General features: G+C 42.4%; 1 protein-coding gene across 2 annotated transcripts; it reads left to right on the plus strand.

Annotated features, from left to right (window-relative positions):
- Window positions 1-2,641: 2,641 nt before the first annotated feature.
- trmt1 (tRNA methyltransferase 1) lies at window positions 2,642-18,677 on the plus strand. 2 transcript variants are annotated; one of them, XM_079498823.1, is made up of 17 exons: window positions 2,642-2,852; window positions 3,077-3,125; window positions 3,274-3,674; window positions 5,241-5,460; window positions 6,337-6,524; window positions 6,830-6,945; window positions 8,146-8,258; window positions 10,223-10,371; window positions 10,808-10,891; window positions 11,660-11,729; window positions 12,064-12,198; window positions 13,096-13,181; window positions 14,427-14,535; window positions 14,757-14,833; window positions 15,873-15,992; window positions 16,443-16,557; window positions 18,377-18,677. In XM_079498823.1, exons 3-17 carry the CDS (start codon window positions 3,286-3,288, stop codon window positions 18,452-18,454), a joined length of 2,049 nt encoding a protein of 682 aa, XP_079354949.1. In that variant the 5' UTR covers window positions 2,642-2,852; window positions 3,077-3,125; window positions 3,274-3,285; the 3' UTR covers window positions 18,455-18,677. The 2 variants fall into 2 exon arrangements, with proteins under 2 accessions (XP_079354949.1, XP_079354948.1); XM_079498822.1 differs by lacking the exon at window positions 3,077-3,125 and having other exon boundaries at window positions 2,643-2,852.
- Window positions 18,678-18,703: the final 26 nt, after the last annotated feature.

Below are 18,703 nucleotides of genomic sequence, written 5' to 3' on the forward strand. Positions count from 1 at the left end.
CAAGCCATAGACTTCAAGCACGATAGCAGGAGGGGGGGGGGGGGGCTCCCTCCTCTCCTCTCCTCTGTCATGCCAAATGCTATTAACGCTATAATTCTCCAATGTCAAACGTATGGTGTGTGATGATGTTCCGTCGTTGGCATCTTTGTTATAGCGCCCCCTACAGATTATCGAATGTATATGCATCTATTTTAGACATTCCTAGTGATAGACAATTAGACATCCATTAAAGATATGATTGTAATCTTATCAGTTGTAAACCACATTCAATTACCGTATAGCGTATACATAACGAGATCAGATGAAAAATGAAAATAGATAATGTATAAATGTTAACATTGTTTTGGTTCTGGCACTAAAAGCGTGTGTGTGTGTGTGTGTGTGTGTGTGTGTGTGTGTGTGTGTGTGTGTGTAGTGTAGTGTAGTGTAGTGTTGAATGAATGACCCCCTCTGTCCTGCGTGTCCTTACATTACACCAGTTGCATTACCTTACGCTGCGTCGCCCAGAGGGGCGTTCTCTTCAGAAACGGCGATTCCATGCCAGTGTTGCCATGTCCTCTTATTATAAGCGACTTTCGGCTTGTTTTTCTGTAAAGTTGCTTGTAAATATTGTTTTTGTTATCCACCAGGCCGAAGACAGGGAGAGAGTATGTTTTGCCCTCCATCCGTCCGTCCATCCGTCTGTGTACAGCTAATCTCTGGCACTGTTAACCCGGTCGATGCCAAACTTTGCACACACACTCCCTGGATGCCAACGATGAACCTCTGCCCCAAATTTTCCAGAACGGCCTGTTATAGCGCCACCATGAGGCAGCTTTTCACCATCTTTACCTATAACTGCACCGATCTGTGTGAAATCCCTATAGAGGCCAAGGACAAACCTTTGATCTGCCTTTTATAGCGCCCACCAGGAGGCTGTCTTTTGTAAAACACATTTTTTGCAATTACTCCTCCGGATTCTGTCCAAAAATCCCACAAATCGTTACACAGTAACAGTATCTCTATAGTCATGTGCTCAAGACGTATCTGTACGATATTTCATATTCCATCCTAATTGGCAAACATTGGCTTTCAAGTTTCAAGTTTGCAGGATTGGCCCGTTTTGAACAAAAATGGCGTGCAATTTACGTGAAATCTTTCATGCACTTTCCTACTAGGCTGAGGAATTCCACATTTGTCACTTTCTTTTCACAAAGATCTGGCCATTTTAAATAAATTCTAGAAAAAAGAAAAAAGAAAAGCAAAAAAGAAAGAAAAGTGAAAGATTTTGAATATTTTTTTAAACACAAATCTGGTACAGGGGTCACAAAATACTTTTAGATGGGGGTCCGTGGACAAACAACACATCTGGGGGTCCTTGCCATGAAAATGTTTGAGAACCAGCTTTAAACAACAAGAAGAAACTGAAACAAACCCCCAAAAACACAATCCCAACCTTAATTTTCGGGCCTGTTTTCGCCGGCTGCCGGACGCGGCTGCGCGAATAACTTTGGGCCGTCAGAACAGGTCAGCTCCATATATGGAGAACTAAGGGTTTGAGTTAGAGTTGCTGGCCGGGTCCATATATGCAGATCTATCCAATCCAATCCAATCCCACTTTATTTATAAAGCACATTTTTATACAACAAGGTTGAAACAAAGTGCTGTACACAAAGAAATACTAAAATAACAGGGAAAAAAAGCAACAACAACAGTACATAAACAGGGCAACATAAGGACAATGCAGTGGAAGCAGCAACTCTTAATCGGTATGTTCAAATCTAGGTGATTGATCCAGTCTTCTCCATGTATGGCTATCCAGGGTTTGATGAGGTCAGTGTGATCTTCATATAATATGGAGACGGCCATATATGGAGCATGTCATGAGTCATGCCGCATGACGGACTGACGACCATATATGGAGCGGGGTCACAAGGCATGACAGACTGACAGCCATATGTTTTGCAGGTTTTCATAGTAATCTGCGAGTGCGACCTACAGTTGTGTATTCCCGGCTTCTTTCTGAACGCCTTTGAGTCAAAAAGCCAAAATCAGCCAATCAGCCAAAGCAAAGCAAAAAGCAAAGTTCTTTGTTTACCCAGGGTGAATGGACTAAGCTCGAGATGCTTGTTTACAGCCAGACCCTGCTCATAGAACATTTCATGGTAGGGGTTCAATGCCTTGCTCAAGGGCACTTCAGCGGTGGTAATTTTAACGTGCCGGTCCGGGGATTCGAACTGGCGACCTTCCGATAACAAGACCGCTCCGCAAACCGTTCGGCCACCGCTGCCGCAATCCTCTTATACAATGGGCATATAGCTTAAAGATGGAGTGCCATGATTTTTTTCCACCCTAAAATATGATCATCAGGTGTTATAGAGAGGAAGAGTTTTTTTCCAAAAAAAAAAGTGTACAGTATTAGTTAAAATGTCGTTTTTATGTGGGCACCCCACCAGTTCATTAAGTATGCCTGGTTTGCCTGGTGAGTGCTAACAGGTGATGGGTGGTGATCCACCTGAACTTAAGCCGCACCCACAGCTGTAGTTGTATGATAAAGGGGGAGGGGTTAGGGGAGGGGCTGATAATGTGATGTCACTATATCACCCTAGTAATCAGTAATAGAGCTTTGAGCTATTTTATAGTGACTGTGTGTCTAAGCAGACATGGCAACACTGTGCCATACTGTTTTTATTTTGGGACCTCGACGGCTTCCGTAGTTGTGGTCCAACCGTCATGTCTGCCTCCATGTGCTAACGTGCGACGACTTGGATCATGCACAGCATAGTAAACGTTCAAACCTTAACACCTTTCGCTTTAAGATAAGAAAAGAAAAGAATAAACATCAAATACGCGTCTTGGAGAAAGCACCGAAGGTATTTATCTGATGTAGCTAGTTAGCGAGTTAGCTAACTTTGTCATGATAAAGCTGAAGTAATTTGTATCTTGGCTGCAGTAGGCTACCTTGTGACTAAAACCTAAAGCAACCGTTTGCTAAAAGCTAGAGATAACCTAACGGACCTCTTTAGTGAAAGTACAATATTCTATTTCATGTGTCACCATGATGATGGTGCTTATTTTGGGTCACATTTTGCTCAAGATGTAGTCAACATGGTTCATGTTGCAGGGCTACTCAAGATGCAGCAACAGTTAAGTTTCCCATACAAATGTTTGATGCATCTGCAAGTCATGATCTCCTGGCTGCAATCACATGTACCTAATCAACATATAAACTCTTGAATCACCAAATGACTTGATTAGTGATAATGGTTGATGAATGTTTCTGTTTGTTGATAGGGTCTATCCTTGATGCTGGTGCGAACAGCCCAGCTATTGCCCCATTTCATTGGCCATCATTTGAGACAGTACTGCCGACGCGATACTATCTTCCAGGGACATAGGGCGGTTGGCATTGTTGCAGCCAACAGGGGACTGAGATCTATGGAGCCCCTACGAGCCATTCAGGACCCTCAGGATCCAAACACCGTGGCTGGGGAGGACACAAAGCCTCGTCCCTCCCCTGTCATATTGCCACCACACGGGGAAGGGCAGAGTCTGACAGACAATGAAGGGGAAAGACCCCAAACTGAACTGTTACCCGGAGAGAAGGTGGTCAGAGAGGGCAAGGCAGAGATCTTGTTTCCCAGTGCCAACGAGGTCTTTTATAACCCAGTGCAGGAGTTTAACAGAGACTTGACGTAAGTAAACACTGATTCAGTACTTGCCCAAGTGGGTTCTGCTTGTCAGCTCACTCACGTTAGCCAAAACCCATATCTGTTATACTGTATACCAATAACAGATAAAATAACCAAATTATACCCACAACCAACCTGTTTGCAGAAAAGTTCTGAAATCAATCTGTTCATTAAGGCCTGGATCCCAAAGTCTCTCTTTGAAGTAATTTGTTGAGATGATTGATTGTTTGTTAAAATACTTTCTTAGACAGAAATGTTAAACTAAACAAAGAGTGTAGTCAAACACTTGACAAAGTCCTTGCGGTCTTGTTTCCATTCGAGTCCTATGTATTCAATTCAGAAACATGACATGAAAAATAACAACAAAATGTATTATATATCATCACAAAATAAAACAACGCTGTACAGAGTGGAAGAAAAACAAAAAAAGGGGGGGTGATCACCTGTCTAATGTCTAATCTGATCACCACAATAGGTTGTAGCATCCACATGTTCGATATGCACCACTTTAAAAAATGTATGGAAATTGCATGCCATCGAATGGCATAGATCAGGGGTGCCAAAAAGGTAGATCACAACGCCTGTGCAGGTAGACCACATGACATGTCCCTAAAAAAATATATATATCATTTTAATATATTAAAAAATGTATAGATCTGCCATTTGAATTAAGGTGAATTGTTTGTTTGACATCAAAAGGGCATGTCGGCTCAAACCCACAAAGCAATACTTTTGTGAGTGTTGCGCACAAGCGTCAGTATTACAAAGTTATATACAAAAAAACCCTACCAATTCCATTTCCCCATTCCATGTGTGTTTGTCTTATATGTAACGCCAGGTACAGTTTAAACTATTTTCAGCAATGGAATAATATATATTTTTTGCTGGGTAGATCTAGTTGAGCTGGTCATTTTGAAAGTAGCTCTCAAGTCAAAAATGTGTGGGCACCCCTGGCATAGATGATGCCATAGTAATCTACATTATAGGTTCTTATGTCATGTTTATGTTCTGGCCTTACCTCCTAACTCAGGGGTGCCCACACATTTTTGACTTGAGAGCTACTTTCAAAATGACCAGCTCAACAAGATCTACCCACCCAAAAAATGAACCCATTGCTGAAAATAACAGTGCTGGCGCAGTGGCGTTGCATATAAGACAAATGCACTTGGAATGGGAAATGGAGAAAATACATAACTTTATAATGCTACTGAAGTTTTTGTGTAATAATATTGGAAACAAAGTATGCAAATATATTTTTTTATATGTAAATTATTTATATATATATATATATATATATATATATATATAATTTTTTAGGGGCATGTCATGTGGTCTACCTGCACAGCCTTTATAAATCTACTGGTAGATCGTGAAACGTGATCTACATTTTGGGCACCCCAGTCCGAACTGGAGGATAACCTTGTGGAAGAGGGTTGTTATACATTAGCATAAAGACTTTACTTTAGCACGTACATTAATCACATAAAACCTAGTGAACTGTATGTGTGTCCCGCAGTTGGAGGCTCTGCCAGTGGTAGGTTATAGCTGTGTCTTCTATGCCCTCTCCAGGTGTGCTGTGGTCACAGAGTTTGCGAGGGAACAGATGGCTCGGAGAGGAGTGAAAGTGGTGGTGCCAGGAGAGAAAGAGAGGGTGGTGATTTCTCTATCAAAAGAAAACAAGGAGGAAACGGACAAGAAAACCGAGGAAGACGGGGAGACGGACAAGGAAACAGAAGAGCAAAATGGAGGACAGCCAGTTGTGACTGCAAATGTGGGGGAGAAATGTGAGGTACAGGACTGGATACAGAGTGTAGAATCAGCCCTGAAACGGCTTATATTCCTTCCTTACTTATGTATTCGATATAAAACTATAGAACGCTCAAAGTAGTTTCTGGGGAGGAAGTCACCTCTACACTGCATTCTAATTTGTCAACAGGATGGCATTCACAGCAGTACTAAACATTATGTAAACCTTCAGTGAGTACTGTATATACGTAGTCACAAATTGCCAGGTCCGTTGGCATGGCAACCCAGTATAGGTTGGAGTGAGGTAACTGTAATCGCAAATGGCAATATATGAAACTCTCATTGATGGAATGTTTACTGTGTTAATGCTGCTGCTGTAAACGTTACCACATCACATATACATGTGAATCTCATCCAAAGTTTTACAAAATAAATAATATTTATATATTTTCTGCCAGAACTTTAAAAGATTTGATAGTTTGATAGTGATACTACAATATAGTATATGACAAGAGCTAATTGCCAGTCATCATAGTAATTATCAGGTGAGTACACAGTTAGAATTGAAATGCATGAATGTCTAGGGCAAGATGCAGATTACGAGACATTAGCTGGTACCACTTTTTTCTTTGACAGTTGCAATAAACAAAAAAAAATCGATCATTGGTACACTGCTTAGCAGCATTTGCTGTAAATTTAATTTAGTGGCAAAAAAATTATCGACATTTGTCAACAAAACATAATGCGTAGCAAGCATTTGTCACTTTTATTTATTATGTTGAGTTTTATTCCTATTTTGACAATTTAATCCTTTTTTTAATCGAATTGTTTCTCATATCCATGTCATATTTCAGTAAGTTTGTACTGCTTGTGAAAGTGAAATATATTTGCTTTATTATTTCCTCCACTCCAAACGCAGAATGGCCTGTGTGTGTTGGAGGGGCTGGCAGCATCAGGCCTCCGCTCCGTGCGTTTTGCCCTGGAGGTTCCCGGCCTGCGCTCCATCACCGCCAACGACTTCTCAGCCAAGGCAGCGGCCCTCATCTCCAGGAACGCCCAGCACAACGGGGTCACGCACCTGCTCCAGGCCAGCTGCAAGGATGCCAGGTGCACTTAACTTCCACAGTGCAGTCACATACTCTTAATTCATCTGCCTTCTCTCTTTTTTACCTGTATTGTATTCCTTTTTTGTACCAGGTGGCAAAATCACAGTTCCAGCACTGTATACAGTGGGCAGGGGGCAGGGTCTAACATTCAGACACCTTTTCTTTTATGAAGTATGCTGCAAACCTGAGTGACCATGCTTTGCTGCCACATTTCCTCTCCTCCCCTCACTATTCATGTCTGTCACACTCTTATCTCATCGCTTTCATGTGGTACAACATTTTGCTCTCCAACCCTTCCCTCACCAGTATGCTGATGTATGAAAAGCGAGGAAAGAAGGAGCGCTATGATGTCATCGATCTGGACCCTTACGGGAGCCCCGCCTCCTTCCTGGATGCTGCCGTTCAAGCTGTCGGTGAAGGAGGTGTGTATTCCCTCCCTTCCTTATTGAGCTTCTGTGTAGTATAGGTAGATTATACCACAGCATCAATACCTTGTAGTGTAGAAAATCCATCATAATTAATCAATATAACCTTTATTTAGCTTTTTCTGCCTTTTTATTGAAAAAGAATAAACAATACAGTAGTCTGACAGGAAATGGAGAGAGAGAGAGATGGGGAGTGTCATGCAGCACAGGTTGTTGGGATTCAAGATTTGAACCCACGACGTGCTGTCAGACTAGTTGCCCGGAATGCTACGCCAGCTGCCTGTGCCTTAATCAATACAACGTAATTATTTATTGTTTATTTGAACCTCAGGACCTTGACCCTTGCCTGACACCCCACAAGCTATAACTTGTGATGTTCTCCGTGTTACGGCTTTGTTTCTGTTGCAGGAGATCTCAGTTTCTTACAGGCCTCGTTAATAATAGTGGCTTGGAAGATATCATGTTTGCATTTATTTGGCCTTAGCTTCAGAATCTGGCTCTTGATCACAGGTCCTCTTAAGATGTCTGTACGGGATGATGATGAAAGCTTTCTGCCTTAAGTAATTGAGTAACGGTTTGCTTCTGAAAAGCAGTAGTATGGAGGTTTCCATCTGTCACTGTGTTTCATTATGGTATGGCCCAAAACAATCCGATTAAAGTCATTACTTGTGCTGTAAATCCACACACAAAACAAACACACAAAGCAAAGTACACTACAGGATGTAACCTCTCTCTTTGTTGGTCTTATATCATGTCTTTAGATCCAAACAGCACCTGTTTTTTGATACCTGCATCCACGAAGTAGATTCAGCCAATCTATTGGCCATTGCTCTCTAGTTCTTTTTTTTATTAAAAAAAATATACCGGTACATCTTTCCCAAAGATACTGTACTACTGACGTATTACTAATGATTTCTCCTTCTTCTGCGGTCATAAATTGCATTGCAGAGATCCTGAAGATCATAAATATATTATTATGCTTGTTATGCCACAGTATACCATTTTCCCCATCTGAAATGCCACTGCATGCACGTTGCTGAGGAGAGAGGCTATTGAGATCCAGTATATCCTTAGGCAACTTGATCAATAATATTCTAGACATTTCCTGGAATGAGATTTCATTGCATCTCTCACTCACCTCCTAAAGCTTACCTCTCTTCTTGTCTTCTCCCTGCCTCTCTCTGTTGTGTCTGTCAGGATTGTTGTGTGTGACCTGTACGGACATGGCAGTGATGGCTGGTAACAGTGGAGAGACCTGCTACAGCAAATATGGCTCAATATCCATCAAGGCCAAATACTGTCATGAGATGGTGAGGGAAGGATTCATATATGTTTATATTTAGTTAAAATGTTTATTGAAGGAATAGTCACTTGAGATGCAGCATCTCATTTTCATGGAAGGGGGGCCCATGAACAAGATACATAAAAACATACAGTATACAGATAATCTACAGATACATATATACACAGACAGCTTGCACATTTGTATATACAAAACATGGCAGCATCTGGCGGGCTTGTAGATATGCTATTTTAGCCGTGGCACATTGCCGTACAACTAAATACAAAACATTTGCAATTATGTACTTTTGACTGTTGATATATCTAAATTAAGTTGTAACAGGTTCCTTTTACAGTACCTATGTTGATTTTTGCTATTTTACTTGAATGAACTTGGACATACATTTGCAGTCAAAGTACCAGGAGGTTTCATCCGTTTGACACATACACATACTGCAAGCACTAGATCTGCAGTAATGTTCTCCCCCGAATGGGTACGCTAGGTTTTATGTGGTTAATTCAAGGTGTCGTCCTCCCCCAGGCTCTGTGTATCATCCTCCAGAATGGTTTTATGTGGTTAATTCAAGGTGTCGTCCTCCCCCAGGCTCTGTGTATCATCCTCCAGAATGGTTTTATGTGGTTAATTCAAGGTGTCGTCCTCCCCCAGGCTCTGTGTATCATCCTCCAGAATGGTTTTATGTGGTTAATTCAAGGTGTCGTCCTCCCCCAGGCTCTGTGTATCATCCTCCAGAATGGTTTTATGTGGTTAATTCAAGGTGTCGTCCTCCCCCAGGCTCTGTATCATCCTCCAGAATGGTTTCATGTGGTTAATTCAAGGTGTCGTCCTCCCCCAGGCTCTGTGTATCATCCTCCAGAATGGGTACGCTAGGTTTCATCATGTGGTTAATTCAAGGTGTCGTCCTCCCCCAGGCTCTGTGTATCATCCTCCAGAATGGGTACGCTAGGTTTCATCATGTGGTTAATTCAAGGTGTCGTCCTCCCCCAGGCTCTGCGTATCATCCTCCAGAATGGTTTCATGTGGTTAATTCAAGGTGTCGTCCTCCCCCAGGCTCTGTGTATCATCCTCCAGAATGGGTACACTAGGTTTCATCATGTGGTTAATTCAAGGTGTCGTCCTCCCCCAGGCTCTGTGTATCATCCTCCAGAATGGGTACGCTAGGTTTCATCATGTGGTTAATTCAAGGTGTCGTCCTCCCCCAGGCTCTGTGTATCATCCTCCAGAATGGGTACGCTAGGTTTCATCATGTGGTTAATTCAAGGTGTCGTCCTCCCCCAGGCTCTGCGTATCATCCTCCAGAATGGTTTCATGTGGTTAATTCAAGGTGTCGTCCTCCCCCAGGCTCTCTGTATCATCCTCCAGAATGGGTACGCTAGGTTTCATCATGTGGTTAATTCAAGGTGTCGCCCTCCCCCAGGCTCTGTGTATCATCCTCCAGAATGGGTACGCTAGGTTTCATCATGTGGTTAATTCAAGGTGTCGTCCTCCCCCAGGCTCTGCGTATCATCCTCCAGAATGGTTTCATGTGGTTAATTCAAGGTGTCGTCCTCCCCCAGGCTCTGTGTATCATCCTCCAGAATGGTTTCATGTGGTTAATTCAAGGTGTCGTCCTCCCCCAGGCTCTGCGTATCATCCTCCAGAATGGTTTTATGTGGTTAATTCAAGGTGTCGTCCTCCCCCAGGCTCTGTGTATCATCCTCCAGAATGAGTACACTAGGTTTCTTGTGGTTAATTCAAGGTGTCGTCCTCCCCCAGGCTCTGCGTATCATCCTCCAGAATGGGTACACTAGGTTTCTTGTGGTTAATTCAAGGTGTCGTCCTCCCCCAGGCTCTGTGTATCATCCTCCAGAATGGGTACACTAGGTTTCTTGTGGTTAATTCAAGGTGTCGTCCTCCCCCAGGCTCTGTGTATCATCCTCCAGAATGGGTACACTAGGTTTCATGTGGTTAATTCAAGGTGTCGTCCTCCCCCAGGCTCTGCGTATCATCCTCCACAGTCTGGACCAGAGGGCCGGAGTGTACCAACGCTACATCCAGCCTCTCCTCTCCGTCAGTGTGGACTTTTATATCCGTGTCTTTGTGCGCGTCCACACAGGACAGGCCATGGTCAAGAACTCAGCCAGGTGTGGCCCACACGCACTGTACACAAACACGCATTATACAGTATGCCCAGACAGTAAACATCCACAGTGTTCATTTAAGCCAGAGTGTACAAAATGGAATCAAATGGACCCTTATCGGCATACTCGTACAGCTCATAGATGCTTGTATAAGTGTACATGTGCATGCATGCAGAAGCACATACCGCTAATGTTATGTACATGCATGCTCGCACACACGTACTGTACATTTACATTATAATAGTTGTCCTCATTGGGTTTTATAATTCAATACTGGCAAAAACGTGAATTAGAGGGTTCATCTCCATCAAAGCATTCAAATCACCGTAGAGTTAGCTCTTGGAAAAGGGAATTCACACAATCAAATTGCATAATGACAGTGCTCAAATTGTATGTCATGTGCGTCCTCACAACATGGCATTGTAATTGTGTGTTGCAGCAAACAGGCTCTGGTATATAACTGTGTTGGCTGCGGGGCTTTCTACTTGCAAAGGATGGGCAAGAAAACGGCCCAAGGAAAGAAGTAAGCAACTCCACCATGGCCTAATGATGAATAAACTATGGCTGTGATTCCCAACCTGTGGGCTGGGGACCTCTGGTGGGCCGCGAGGATATTACAAATGGGCCCCCAAATAATTGTCAAGATTTCATTGATAATTTATCATCATTAATATAAAAACAATGAGTTAAAAAAAATTGTGAGTTAATTGTGATAACGATAAATAGGAACTTAAAGTGTACTACATTAGTTCCATTGATCCAAGCTGACAATCGATTGATCATTAAAATAAGCATGCTCTGAAAATGCTGGACATTATGGTCGTAGAGATTTAGCTGTATTGATTGCATGTGAATGTATCTCATCATTCGAGGCTGTGTTTTTGGTTGTCTGTAGGAGTCACTCCAGTTGAGTCTTCAGTGGTGCCCACATTTAGATTATGACCAGATTGTATTACCAAGGAACCAATAGAGGGTATGCGCATGCATAAAGTGAATGGGAAATTGAGTGGCAAAGTGACTTGACAAAGTGAGTTTAATGTCGTTTAACGTTGTATAATGCAATCAGATAGGACCTTTCTGTTTGGATGTATGGGCTATCAAGGCCAGAAAAGTAGTTTTTTGCCACTCTGTAGGCGTTCCAGCATAACTTCCGGGTATGATGATGTCACACGCATACCCTCTATAATCTCCACTTTCATTCAGACCACAGGTCTTCTCATGCAAAAAGCCATTTGATTGAAACTTATTGTATGCCTTTCCTGCAGTAAAGTTGTATTTGCTTTGATTCCAGTATGAAATACTCGGCCGCGACTGGTCCTCCTGTTGGACCCAAGTGCCAACACTGTGGACTCACGCATCAGGTATGAGAGACAAACTGTGTAGAAGCATTACATTGATTCGAAATATATGCAATGTATGCATAATTGAATATACACACTAGAAAACACAATCAAGTTTTCACACAAACATATCGTCTGTTTTCAGGATTCAAATTCAAGCTTGTAGATCGGCTGTTTTTGATGCGTTTGTGTAACACTGTAGTATGATCAAGTAGGCAGGTCATGAATTTAAACAAAAAAAAGGATATGGAGTTATTACGTTTCTGCCCTCAGCAACAATGCGCTAAATAAATTCTGTCTCACATTTGTCTTTCTGTGTCGCTCTTCATGGGTCTGTCTGTCATGGCCATAATAGCTGGGTGGTCCTGTCTGGGCAGAGCCCCTCCATGACACAGCGTTCGTCCAGAAGGTTCTATCAGCCGTGTCGGGGAACCCGTCCCGCTTTGGAACCGCCAGGCGCATCGAAGGGATGCTCAGCATGGTGACCGAGGTGAGAGGGCACAGGGTGGCCCAAAAGTATGTATGACAAGCACAGAACTATGATGGCGGTGCATTAAACCGCCAGTAGCTGTGTAGTTTCCAGGTCTACGCAGTGCTGTAGAAAGTACTCAAAATGAAAGTATTCAAAATGTACTTCAGTAAAATTACAAATGTATTTGTATAAACATATACTTAAGTACCAAAAGTAAAAGTACTCAATGTCCCATTTCAAGTTTTGTAATGCCTAACAGAGCATAACACTAGGTGTGGTTTTTTTGGACCCACTGAAAACTCTCCTAATTCATTTTTCAATCAATTATTCTAAGCCTAGAATCAAGCCATCCAAGATCCTGGTGAATCATGACCATAAAATGTCTGAGTATGAATAATTATAATAATATTTAATTATATGATATACATTTAATAAATACCCTTTGTTTAGCGTTTTTTTCTTCTTCACAGAATCAAAGGTTTTATGGTCATGACTCACCAGGATCCTGGATGGCTTGATTCTAGGCATAAAATAATTGATATAAATATATATAAATTTCTATAGGAAAAATGTATGGCCTATTTTTCAGTGGGTCCAGAAAACCACGCTCACTGCTATGCTCTATAGCCTATCTACAAGCTCACAATGCGTCGCACCGCGAGCTTGTAGATCAGCTATTTTCAAATGGCCAAAATGGTACAAATAACTAAAGTTTTCGAATGATTGTAGTGGAGTAAAAGTTCAATATTTGCCTCTGAGATGTAGTGGAGTAGAAGTATTGAGTAATACTCAAGTAAAGTACAAATATCTGCAAATTGTACTTCAGTACAGTACTTAAGTAAATGTACTTAGTTAGTTTACACCACTGGGTCTACGGCAGCAGGTTCTAACAAGCAGCATGACATTTTGTTCCAGGAACTGGAGGACGTACCGTTGTATTACACTGTGGATAATCTGAGCAGCACCATACACTGCAACACCCCGCCTCTGCTGCAGTTCAGGTTGGAACACACACACACACGCACTCATTCTCACAAACAGACATTATTCTGCTATGATGATTAAGCAGCCATGATTCATGATTTCGCCTTGGAGCATGTTAAAACGAATGCTACCAAATATGTGCGCACACTGGTCCCGTATCAAGGATCTCTGAATCGCTCCATTTATTCTGATTTTTCCCCCCAAATTGAGTCCTTGCCAAAAACACTGGGGAGGGTGTAGATCGGTGACTTCATGCCTTTGCTGATGCACATGAATGAATGAGGAGTTTCTCTGGGAGAACGTGTCTCCCCAGGCTAGTTTCCTTCCCTGCTGAACAGGCCCCCTGACCAACAAGTAGTCACTAGCACTCAACGACAAGGATATACAGTAATCCCCTCCCGGCATCCCACCCATGAATACTACCATACCATATCTGTAGGAGATGGCGCCTGGCCCAAGACAAAAATAGAAAGACTCTCCAGTTTATTTGCCTTATCTGCGTGAATTAGTCGGATCATCGGATGCCTTTTTAGGAGACCGGAAGCTGGAGTGAACGTGAACACAGCTTTTGAACCATTCTTTAGCTCCAATGGTCATTGGATTAACCATTGGACCTAGACATGTAACGATATATCATATATCGATATTAATCCCGACGATTTTTTTTTAGGGGGGCTAGTGTGTGATGTGCAATGTGAGCTTTAGTCATATTCCATCATATTCAAGTGCTTTTGGAGAGAAATGATAGTCACTTTCAGTAGTAGAGCACTGTAGAGGGGAGCTGTGTGTGTCTGTGACTGTGCCCAGGTGATGATGGTCGTTGATGCTCATCAAGGAAGGCAATTATGTTTCTGCACTGTCAAAAGTAATGCTACTTCTTTTGCAATGTAGTTAAATAAAAAAATCCACACACAATCTTCCCAAGATTGTCATATTAAACTGGCTTTTTTCATAGACAAATCAGGAGAAAATGTACTTTGACAACACTCACACCCAGCAACACACTCTTGCGGGATCTATAAACATAGGATGTTCGAGATTTGCTGTGAAACCATTTGTAGGATTGCCTCTAGTGGCTCAAATTGGGATGGTCTATTTTCATAAATTAACCATCTTTGGCCTGGCCAAGCCGGATGCAATGATGGGAAACATTTTTCTGTCCGACCATTGTTTCCACATGTCTGTCCATTGGTGTGTCTAATCTGCGTGTGCATCCCTTTTCTTTTTTTAATAGGATGTCTTGCTCCTTCTCTTCCCCTCAGGTCAGCTCTCCTTCACGCAGGTTACAAGGTCTCCCTCTCTCACGCTTCCAAAAATGCCATCAAGACAGATGCCCCCCCTGCTGTCATCTGGGACGTCATGCGCTGCTGGGTAACCCTCACTTAGTTTAAACACACTTAAGCCGAGTCTAAATTGGCCACTAGAATACAATGCAGAATAGAACAGAGAACAGTCTTGTTGAGATCATTTATCACATGACTTCATCCACTTTGCAAAATATATGAAGATTAATGTTTTTATGCACTTTAAGCATTAAAAGCAATGCATTGTATAGTAATATCTCTGCTGAACGTGTACCATGTGTACTGTAGGAGAAGTTTAATCCTGTAAAGAGAGAGAAGCTGTCAGAAAGTAGTCCTGCCTTCAAGATCCTCTCAACAGAGCCCAGGTCAGTCCACACTCCACAAACACCTTGAACTCTTAGCTGGGTAACATTGACAGTTTCTGAATAATTAAGATTTCAATGAAATCAATATTTTCTTCAGCTTTTTCTCTGTAGGCACATTTCCCATTGCAGTTGTTAGTCATTGTTTTAACATGAATATATGAATCGCTCGCCTCTAACTATGCTCAGCTCAGTGGCCTTGTGGTTAGTGTCCGCCCTGAGACTGGGAGGTCGGGGTTCAATCAGGGTCATACCAAAGACTCTAAAAATGGGACCCAGTGCCTCCCTGCTTGACACTCAGCATCAAGGGTTGGATTGGGGGTAAGTCCCTGCGACATACTAGCGTCATGTCCAGGGGGTGTACTTGTACATCAAGCTGCCTCACGCTACAGAAACAGGGATAGGCTCCTGCCCTATGGGCCTCATGGCTCGGCAAGGCTACTTACTTCCTTCTATGAGAGTTCAACAATTTGAACTGTTTCAACATCTTTATAAACAGCTACCACAGATGGTCACAGTTGTCCCCTGATGTTGGGACAAGACATGGTTCGCATGACTTCATATTATCTGTCGAGTGGAAACCTCATGTCCAAAACAGTTGCTTTTAACACGCATAGCATGACTGAGGTCATTTTGACCTATTTGAGATTTCGAGGTTGATTATCTTTGCCCATGAAGCTTTCAGAAGGTTCCCCTTCCATGACCATCATCTCAGAATCTTTTGACATCTGAAACATTTTCTAAATATGAATTTAAGCACATGCTACTTCTGTCATGCTAGTGTTGGATTCAAATTTTAAAAAAAACTGCAAAAGTAACAGATCGAGAAGCTCAAACATGTCTGAGTCTTTGCGCCGTGTTTTGAGCTTGCAGATGCCAGATCTACTTTTGATGCCATTTGTGTGACACTGAAGTAGGGCGGTAATTTACGTGGAGAGAAACAAAAACGGTTAAATATGGAGATAGGCGGTTTCTGCGACAATATGAAAGAATGTCCTCATGCCCACAATAAATGTTTGTTGTGGTGCTTGTGTATCCACAGCCTCCAGGCATGTTTCACAGTGAGGGAGGATGCCAACCCCCAGTCCCGGAAACGCCACCTGACCCGCTTCCAGGAGAACCCACAGGCCTACTGGGGGCCCAAGGCTCGCGCCAAGGCCGGGTAGATAACGCTTATCTCTTTCCACTAGTAGACACGTTCTGAAATTACGCATAGGGTTTGATATCTCCCTTATATCATGGCCAGTTTGCAAATGAATAAGTAGTGTTTGCTCATAATTATTCTAGGGCAATATGCACTCTGAGTCTGAATAGAACTCTTTGTTGGCACTATCTTCATCGACCTTGGAATAAACGATATCTCACTCCAGCAAGTGAGAGAAGAGAAGCCATAGTCATGCCCTAGAAACCAACTAGAGTACCAATATTATTCCATGGAATAAGTTAGAAATGTGTGCATTCAGACAAAGTTCATCTGTACCTCAAGGTTTATTTACTTCCTTCACCCCTTTAACTTTTCTGACATCCTATTTCTCTGCATGTCCTTCATGCCCCATCTTGCCTCCCTTCCCAAACCATCCTCAATCTACTCTTCATCATCCATCTCATAAAGCGGAAACATCTCCACTGACCTCCAGGACAAGAGGAAACTGCTTCAGAACAAGCGAAAGAACCAGGCCACAGATAGCTCCCAGCTCAAAAGCCACGCCTGCAAGAGATTCAAGAAGGTCGGTTCCTCTCTCGGGAGGAAACACCCGTCTCACACGGGGACATTTCTCATGACACGTTATCATTTGATGGGTACATCAAATCACCGTTTATTTTGACAGCAAATTTAGTTTGTCGAAATTGTCAATATATTTAGCCTTGTCATCATAGCTTTTTAAGTCAGTGGAAAAAACAACAAACATTTGTCAGTTTGTCGACGAAATCAACACTGTTTGATGGGTACATCAAACGGCACCACGTGGCCATTTTACCACTTAGGACAACTTTAGTTTTTTTTCAACCAAGGTTCATGTTTTAGGTTATTAGAGAAAGTAAAAGATGAGTTAATTTTTTCTTCATTTGCTGCTTTCTTTCGTTTTAGGGATTTTAGCTGTTTGACGGGGGGCGGGGGCATTTGAGCATGGGGCTAAATATGTATTTTTCTACAAGATTTTACAGCAATGTATTTTTTTAATTATTTATTAGTCCTACTAGACCAAGAAATTACATCTTGCCACAAAGGATCACAGATCTACTGAATGAAGGAGCCACACTGTGTGTCATAGGCTCAATGTCAGTTTGACACATTCAGTAGATCCTGTGATCTTTTGTGGCCAGATGTAATTTATTTGGGTCTAGTAGGACTATAGTAAATAAATACATATTTAGGCCCATGCTTAAATGCCCCCATCAAAAAACTACTCATCTTTTACTTTGTCTAACAACCTAAAGTTGTCCTTTAACCAAAGTTAACATGAGATGAGCAACTCCTGACTGCCTATGTACCACTTAAGCCCTATAGTATGCTGGTTTAATGGGAATGATTTAATTATCCATAAGTTACCAAAGTATGTTTTGTCTCTGAAGTACAGAGCCCCCCAGGGGTCAGGTGAGGATTCTTGTTCCCTCTTAATTATGCATCCATTGCCTGAAACTAGTATGTGCATTTGTTTTTAAAAGATGTAGCATTTTTATGCTCTTCCCTGTTCTCATTTGACCCATCAGTGAATAAACTGAACTGTAAATGAATGTGTTCTGGTGGATGGGAGACCACCTGAACTTCGTACAGCATTGTAAATACAGTTTAAACATTGTACTAGAAACTGAAAGCATGCATGATTAAGCTGATTTATAGGTTATAGGAGTTGCACCATTGATACTGTAAAAAGGAATGGAGCTTATATATTAAAGTAATTCAAGAGAACCAGTTGGCTAATGTGAGGGGACAAATATAATGTTTGAAACACTGAGGAAGGTCTGCGTGCCGAAACGCATTCGTTTCTCTAGGTGGACTGCTGCTGCGGATTCGACCGTTATCTCTCCATTGGAATGGCAAAATCATCTGTTATCAGCACGTTTGAATGGTGCCAAAATGTCCATACTGGCATCCTCACCACATAGCCTGGTGGACGTGTCATTTCCAACTAGTCGGTGCATGGAACTAGGAGCTACTATTCTCTGCCTATCAGGACGTAACTCGGACGGCGCTGAGTCGGGTCTGGTGGCCTTCGCAACGCTCGGCACGGCGGCTAGCGCCTCGCTCGGCGGTGCCTCACGTAGCTCATGGCCACCAGACACGGCGCGCCTCTGTCAGGACATCAGTGATAATGACAATGCTACAATCGCAGATACTGAACAGTGAGGATGCCAGTATGGACATTTTGGCACCATTCAAACGTGCTGATAACGGATGATTTCGCCGATTCAATACATGATACCAGTCGAATGGGGTGGCTGCTGCATGTGTTTTCATGAAATAAACTCAAACTTTGAGTGCGGATATTCCCCAGACCACCGTGGGCACTCCTTACAGAAACCAATGCTTTCTTTGTCCTGCAGGGATTATGCACTCATGGAGAGAAATGCTGCTACTCGCATGATGTGGAGGAGCAAAAGGACGGGGAGAAGATGGAGTGAAACTTTATCCTTCCAAAGAACAAAGTCGTGTAGTCCAGTGATGTCTGGACTAAACAATCATCTAATGAATGATGGTTGTATTGAGATGGGGAACCAGCCAAAGGACAGTATTTGGAGTTCTGCCTGCCCAAGGCAGCATCAAGGGGAACTTGTTTTTTTTGTAGTGTCATTTCTACTGTTGCGACAGTCTAATAATTAAAGTTCCTATATCAACCCCAAAGTTCTCTGGCTTCTTTGACGTTTTGTCTT

Source organism: Electrona antarctica (genome assembly GCF_951216825.1).
Source record: "Electrona antarctica genome assembly, chromosome: 4".
Taxonomy (NCBI): domain Eukaryota; kingdom Metazoa; phylum Chordata; class Actinopteri; order Myctophiformes; family Myctophidae; genus Electrona; species Electrona antarctica.